Here is a 7764-nt window from a genome sequence, read left to right as displayed (position 1 = left end):
CCCCTTTAAGAGCAATAGTCAGTGGGAGATCTTCTAAATGTATCAAAACAATAGAGATATTACCTTTGGTGTGGAGATGTACTTGATGAATCTGTTCGCTTCCTCCTCCAGACTGTGTGACTCAGTGGCCCAGGGCTCCAGCTCGATCTTCCATCGAGGAATCTACACAAAAGTCCAAATCTCTTTCATTTCCAGACATGCAGAGTTGAGTTGAACAGATGTAGCCGGCATCAGCTGTGTTGATTTGAGCTTGTTCCCAGAGCGCTGTGGCTATTTTAGGTCTAAGTTTATTCGTTCCTCTTACAAATGTCAAACAAACCCTGTCCTACATTAGCGAAATCTCAGGTTTGTTTGGGAAAAGAGTTGGACCGGGTTGTGCTCTTCAGATGTACCGTCTCTATTCAGTCTTTTATTGTTCGCCCATTGAAACTTTTCTTAATGGTGGTTGTATTCGTCCATTTGATATAATAAAACTAGCTTCTGATTTCACTTCTAATAAATGCAGTCCTAGTTCGGCGATGGGGCATTTGTGGATGACTTCCGATGAGTTTTGGGGTCTTTTGGCTGCCGAATCTCGTGCAGCTGGTTTCAATAAATTTTCAATATCCTCTCAGCTGCCGCTTTAAAGGCGTGTGGACTCGGAGCCATGAGAAACACTGACTGTTAACACACATGCAGCTCATTTCAATACAGTGAGTTCTAAATGATAAGTAATAAAGCTGATAGCAAACACTAGAATTGAAACGTTTATAGGATTAGAGGGAAAAAGTGGGAACAGCTTGGAATGTGGCGGAATATCATTAACCCAATATTACAGCGGTTGCCTGGAAACCAACAGTGTGCTATCAAAATATTCTGCGGCCTGAGTTTCTGTCTTTGAATGTGATTGTGAAGTGTTGGGAAGGAGAGAGAGAGAGAGAGGGAGAGAGAGATGGAAAGAGAGAGAGAGGGGGGTGAGAGAGAGAGAGGGAGAGAGAGAGAGAGAGGGGGGTGAGAGAGAGAGAGGGGGGAGAGAGAGAGAGGGAGGGAGAGAGAGAGAGGGGGGAGAGAGGGGGGAGAGAGAGAGGGAGGGAGAGAGAGAGAGGGGGAGAGAGAGGGGGTGAGAGAGAGAGAGGGGGGAGAGAGAGGGGGGGTGAGAGAGAGAGAGGGAGAGAGAGAGAGGGGGAGAGAGAGAGAGAGGGGAGAGAGAGAGAGGGGGGGTGAGAGAGAGAGGGAGAGAGAGGGAGGGAGAGAGAGAGGGGGGGGAGAGAGCACGAGCATCTTAAAGCAGATTAAAGGCCTTCTGTGGGTTTGTTTACATTTGAATTTTTGACAAGTGGAGTTTGAATGGTTTGGTCTCATTTGAACATTCTGTCAATGTAAGTCTATGGGGTTTTTTTTGTTTTGTTTTTGTTTTTAAAGGCGTGTGGACTCGGAGCCAAGAGAAACTGTTCCCATCCTTGCATGTGTGTTTATCTTTGCATTGACTCTCACCAACATCAGCGCCTGTTTTATTATATTTCATAATCTCACCCAAACAAACCGTAATCCCAGGCATGATGGTGACACATCTGCGCTTGCTTCATATCGTATCGCTCTTCACTCTTCCTCCTCTCTCTTCAAATAATTCACTCTCAAATTGAGTTTATCTCATTTGTTTGTTCATTTGGTAAGCAGGTAGTCTTCTCTGGCATGCCGGATTGAGTAACGTTCGTTTCAATGTAATTAAACCCTTCATATGGTTCCAATTGAGCAACTATAAACCCTCCCTTTAAAAAGTGGCTTTTGGAGTCAAGCTATGTGTGTGATGTCATAATTATGGAGTGTTTCTCCGAAGTACAGATTGTCTTTTTCTAAACCATGAAAATTACATGTTGATCATTACGATCTGATAGGAGAGTGTGCATGTGACCTGCTACATCATTTTAAGTCACTTTGACCCAGAAATACATTTTACATTTACATGTATGCATTTGGCAGACGCTTTTATCCAAAGCGACTTACAGTGCAATTATTACAGGGACAATCCCCCCGGAGCAACCTGGAGTTAAGTGTCTTACTCAAAGACACAATGGTGGTGACTGTGGGGCTCGAACCAGCAACCTTCTGATTACCAGATTACCAGTTATGTGCTTAGACCACTACACCACCACCACAGTTTTCAGTAATTGTTTACTCACTCCTGTGTTGTTATAACCCTATATGACATTCTTTCTTGTTCTGAACACAAAGGGAGAAATTGTGGATAAATGTTGGGCTCAGTGATGTCATACAATGGCAGTTTATGGTGACCAACTCTTCAAGCTTCAAATTAACACAAAAGTATCATACAGAAGTCTAATTAATTATTCATGAGACTCATGATTGTTATGAAAGCATACGATAAGATTTGGTGAGAAACATTATTTAGTGTAAATGTTCACTGACCGTTGATCTCCTGTGTGCGTTCATGATAGGACACGAGAGTAACAGTTCATGCAGCGACATTGGGGCGTTCAAGCAAAAACACGTTTTGCCTAAAAACAGTGATAGTGACAACAGAACACAACACAGCTGCACACAAAACAGAGAACAGAACTTACTAAACATGTCTGAAGAGTTTGTAGCTGAAGAATTGATGCATTTCTATGCCCAGCCTTATTTTTTTGAGTACTCTGAAATCAAACAGAAACATAGAGGAGCTACAAGACACCACAGTCACACCGTGTCCTAACCTGACGGCAAACGACAAGCGATTAAAGGTACTTTTTCTATGGTAATCAGAGTTTTTGTCCTAACCAGCCGTGACGATCGGTGGTACAATCAATCGATTGCTTATTTTCTAATTTCGGCATCGCTTGGGTAACGCCGTCCACTGTGAACTGGCAGAAAAAGTTACAAAAACAAGGCTGGACATAGAAATGCATCAGTTTTTCAACTACAAACTCTTCAGACATGTTAAGTAAGTTCTGTTCTCTGTTTTGATTGCAGTCGTGTTGTTTTCTGTTGTTGCTTTAGTTTTGTTAGATAAACAAAATGATTTTTCGCTTGAACGCCCCAATGTCACGAGGGCGCTGTGTGAACTTTTGCTCTCGTGTCCTATCATGTACGCACACGGGAGATCAACGGTCAGTGAACATTTACACAAAATATTACATTCGATTTCAGTTTGAATGATACTTTTGTGTTCTTTTGAAGCTTGAAGAGGTGTCACCATTAACTGCCATTGTATGACATCACTGAGCCCAACATTTATCCACAATTTCAAGAAAACAAGTTATAGACCTGTTCAGCTGTGAATCATAAGGAGTGATGCTTTCATGCTAGACATGCTAGAGAAGGACATTTCTGGGTGCGCTATCCCGAGACATCACGACCGTATGTGATCGATTCTTCTTACCCTTCTGTGATGCTTCTCTGGCGGGCAACACGTGGGCCCAACATCGCCCAAACCATCTGTTGCCGTGGGAACGCCCTTGTGATAGGAGTGTTGTTTTTGGGGTCCAATGGGCCTCTTCCTCCAAACCTGCAGCCAAAAGCCATTGAACTCCACGTATATGTGAGCGCAGAAACACAGTAGGGACAACAGAACGCACACTCGCAACAGCAAACACTTGTTCATCGTCTTCCGAGAGGTCCACTGGTGTCTCGTGTCTCTTTCTTGGTCAGTCGCTTCTTGGTTCGTGATTCTGGAAACAGCTCTCACATATTAGTCTTTCCTTCGTAGGGTAGAGCTAGCCTGTATAACGGTTTACGCTAGTTGGTGACCGATAGAGATACGTTATCTAGAGAGCGGGATGGCCGATATTTCTAATTGAACAACAGCAAATCAGATTTGCACACCATTTTTTTAAGTGAAACGAACAATTGCTCTGTACAAATTTGAGTACACTTGAAAATAAAAGCCTTGAAAACAGATCCATTGACAAAACTATTGGAACTGACACAAGGCGAAGTCAACAAGCGAACACGGTCATTGGCCGATAATCGTAAAATAGCCGAATCTAGGCAGATATATCGGTCTGTCACTAGTAAATATCATACAAAATATACCGTACAAATGTCAACCGGTACATCGTTTTTAAATCATTTATACTGTTGTAAATATATACGTGGAGAAGGACGTTATTTACATGCAAGAGCAGCAAAGAAATGTGTGTAATGTGAAAATACAGAGCGAGACGTGTCCCAAACATGACTGTAATTGTGGCATGATGTGCCGTCCCAGATGTGTGTATATTGCCTCTTTCATATTATATTGGTAAGTGGCTTATCCTATCAGCGTTTAGAGTCTTTTAATCTCTTGCACTGATGACAATCTCTTAGTTTGCATCCATCCAGTTCCAAATAAAACAAGAAATAGCCAATACTAAAAAAAATAGCCAATACTACTAAGATTCTGTTCAAACCGCCCACCCCTACTTTAAGGTCTCACTGGCTCGCACCCCATGATCCTTGATTGCTCCATGTGTTCTCGTTCATGCAGTCCCGTCGTCTTCTCTTCGTCTGTGTGTGTCTGAGTTGAGGTTGCACTGAAGATCTCTTGGGGTACAAATCCAGCGGTGCTAAACGGCTTCGGCATGCTGCTGTGAGTGTGTACTGTGAGAGTTTGAGAGAACTGCAGAGCTCATTGAGAAGTCTGGAACTCCACTTGTACACCCTCCCAATCTCAAACACACTCACACACATATTTCCAGAGTGTTTGGAAGTCTCCGCCCATGTCTCTGGACAGCTGTGTAACTCTAGACAAAGACACACACACACTCCGCCCCTTCCATTGCACAGCACAATGATTCACTATGAGGGTTCATTTATGAATACGGTCATCAAACAGTACCACGGTGTCACCGTTTAAAATGTGCAATGGTGCAACCATAGTGCCTTTGTGTAAGAAATGACAGTGAGAAAGACACATTGTAGGTACAAACAAAGCTTTCGCATGACTTCAGAAGAATACGGCTATACCGCACAAGTCATTTGGACTTTATGGCACTTTTTAATCTGACATAAGGATAGACAGGCAAACATTGTCCATGCATGTAAATCACAATGTTGAGATGACATTCTGTGCATTGCTCAAGACTGCCCCCTTTTGGTAACGTGCAGCAGTAGATATCAGAAACAGATTTGATTGCACACTCACAGTTTGTCTGTCTTAGCACGCTTCCAATAGTTTGAACAGCATCTTTTCTAAACCTCAGACTGATCTCATGCAAGCACACGGTATTTAAACACATTCTTCTTTTAGTGTGAGAGTTGCATGTTTTTTTATTTATAGTTCTGTTCTATGAACAGGCCACTGAATTACCTTGGCAATCCATCACATATTGTGCATAAGTTCTGCATGTTTTACATTTACATTTATGCATTTGACAGACGCTTTTATCCAAAGCGACTTACAGTGCACTTATTACAGGAACCTGCAACCTGGAGTTAAGTGTCTTACTCAAGGACACTATGGTGGTGACAGTTGGGATCGAACCAGCAACCTTCTGATTACCAATGTATTATACAGAGCACTTATTACAGGGACAATCCCCCCGGAGCAACCTGGAGTTAAGTGTCTTACTCAAGGACACAATGGTGGTGGCTGTGGGGATCGAACCAGCAACCTTCTGATGACCAGTTATGTGCTTTAGCCCACTACACCACCACCACTCCCTTTTAGAACCTACTTGTTACCTGGTTTATGTATGTGTGTGTAGTGAAATACAATAATTATACTATAATTGCTGCAGAACTGTTCACTTACACGTGTGTATCTTCTTCATCCTAGCGTTAATCCCACACTACACTATGGCATCATATATTCACATATATTTGATTTTGGCACAGTTTTACACCAGATGCACTTCCTAACGCAACCGCCAGTGGCTGGAGGACTCTCACTCACACATACGGGGCAAGTTAGTGTCTCCAATTCACTTAACCTGAATGTTTTTGGACCTGTGGGGGAAACCGGAGCACCCAGAGGAGACCCATGCAAACACGGGGAGTACATGCAAACTCCACACAGGCCTTAGTTGAGCTGGGACTCAAACCCGGGAACTTGCTGTGACAGTGCTACCCACTGAGCCACCGTGCCGTCCTTTCTTTATAATGGCTTCTAGGCTTGTCAAGCACATGTGAGTCTTGAAATGAGGTTGACCACTGGTTGGTAACTATGACAATCTATAGATTAGTTACCACAAGCGTGGTCTATTTGGCTAGAATAAAAACTCTACAACGTTTGACCTCAGACTAACAATCGTTGCATCTAATGTTAACAAACGTTGCTTAACTTTTGCAACGTCATTTATTTCAAAGCATCAGTGTTTCAAATAAGTCATAAGATATGGCACGTATCTTTTCAGATGACATGTCTTTTCCTTTCTTTCGTTATTTATTTGTCTATTCGCGTTGATAAGATTCATGTGTACACCGATGCCTCGAACCACATCTGCGCAGAGGAGTGAAGCCGAAACACGACTGTAAAGCAGTTCAATGGAAAGGAGGCGAGAACCGGCCTGGCGATATAAACAATATTTTAATGATTAACTTAAACAAAAGACAAACACACACACACACACACGACAGACATGATCTCTCTCTCGTCGCACCTCCGTCCGCTGTCGGCCTTTATCCCTCTCGGAGGCTTGATTAGCCTAATAAGGGACCGGGTGTGTATAATCACGACCCCTGTCACATTCCTCACAGGCAGGGGAGCCCCCGGCATGACGTACACCCCCCCCCCCTCTTTCCCTGGGGGAGGGCGTGCCCTAAGCCCCATCTTCCTGCAGGTCATCCCCGTCTACCTGTAAAAGTGTAGTACCCCCAAATAAAAAACACTGTAAAATTTAAACGAGAGGGAAAAGGCCAACGTGGATCGGCAGTGGGAGAGAGAGAGGCGAGAGGCGCAGTGGTGGCTCAGTGGTTGAGGCTCAGGGTTACTGACCAGAAGGTCGGGGGTTCAAGCCCCAGCACCACCAAGATGCCACTGTTGGGCCCTTGAGTAAGACACTTAACTCCAGGTTGCTCTGAGGGGATTGTCCCTGTAATAAGTGCACTGTAAGTCACTTTGGATAAAAGCATCTGCCAAATGCATAAATGTAAATAAATGTAAAATGTAGGCGCAGTGAAACCTCGCAAGCTCATTAATTATTCAAGCCCAGGGCACGCTGGGAACACCAGCTTAACAATTTTAAAGGAATATTCCGGGTTCAATACAAGTTAAGCTCAGTCGACAGCATTTGTGGCATCATGTTGAATACCACAAAAAGAAGAGGACGGACGAGTCAAAATATTTTTTTGGTTTATCAGCGTTATACCACAAATGCTGTCGATTGACCTTAACTTGTATTGAACCCAGTTGGAGGCAGCTGAGATTCGTCCTCCGCCACCTGGATCGAGTCACTATGCCACCACGAGGGCATTCCAAATTGTGGAGAACAAGGGAGAAAAAAAGACTCGGCTTTAATTGCTTTAATTTTTGACTTCTGTTCCAACTCATTTTCTGTCTTATCTGAAGCTTAAAATATTTCCTCATGCTTATTTCTGTACAGTTCAAACATGATCTCTGGTTTTACTTTGTATCGCTCTCTTAACTGACTTTTCTAATTAAATTATTCTGAGATCCAAAAGTCTAAGATCACTAATTAAAAAAAGGTTCTATTTTGCGTTACAAATGATATTATCAGCGTAACATTTACCCTCACCTATGGTCATGAAGGCTGGGTCATGACCGAAAGAACTAGGTCCGCGAGTACAAGGGGCCGAAATGGGCTTCCTCAGAAGGGTGGCGGGCTTCTCCCTTAGAGATAGGGTGAG

At 43.3% G+C, this 7764-nt stretch overlaps 1 protein-coding gene across 2 annotated transcripts in view; it reads right to left on the bottom strand.

Annotated features, from left to right (window-relative positions):
* Window positions 1-4604, bottom strand: part of LOC127621884 (probable methyltransferase-like protein 24) — a 46898-nt gene extending 42294 nt beyond the window's left edge. For both annotated transcript variants that reach the window (XR_007967913.1, XM_052095672.1), the window contains exons 1-3: window positions 4404-4604; window positions 3359-3647; window positions 64-162 (exon numbers count right to left, since the gene is read on the bottom strand). Coding sequence is in view for 1 of the 2 variants with exons in the window: in XM_052095672.1 (XP_051951632.1) it covers window positions 64-162; window positions 3359-3647; window positions 4404-4540 (525 nt within the window). In the remaining variant the exon portion in view is untranslated. The remainder of the gene's footprint in view (window positions 1-63; window positions 163-3358; window positions 3648-4403) is intronic.
* Window positions 4605-7764: the final 3160 nt, after the last annotated feature.

The sequence above is a fragment of the Xyrauchen texanus genome, chromosome 28, assembly GCF_025860055.1.
Source record: "Xyrauchen texanus isolate HMW12.3.18 chromosome 28, RBS_HiC_50CHRs, whole genome shotgun sequence".
NCBI classification, from domain to species: Eukaryota; Metazoa; Chordata; class Actinopteri; order Cypriniformes; family Catostomidae; genus Xyrauchen; species Xyrauchen texanus.
Note: the sequence above shows the minus strand (reverse complement) of the source record. Positions and strands in the feature narration are given on the sequence as shown.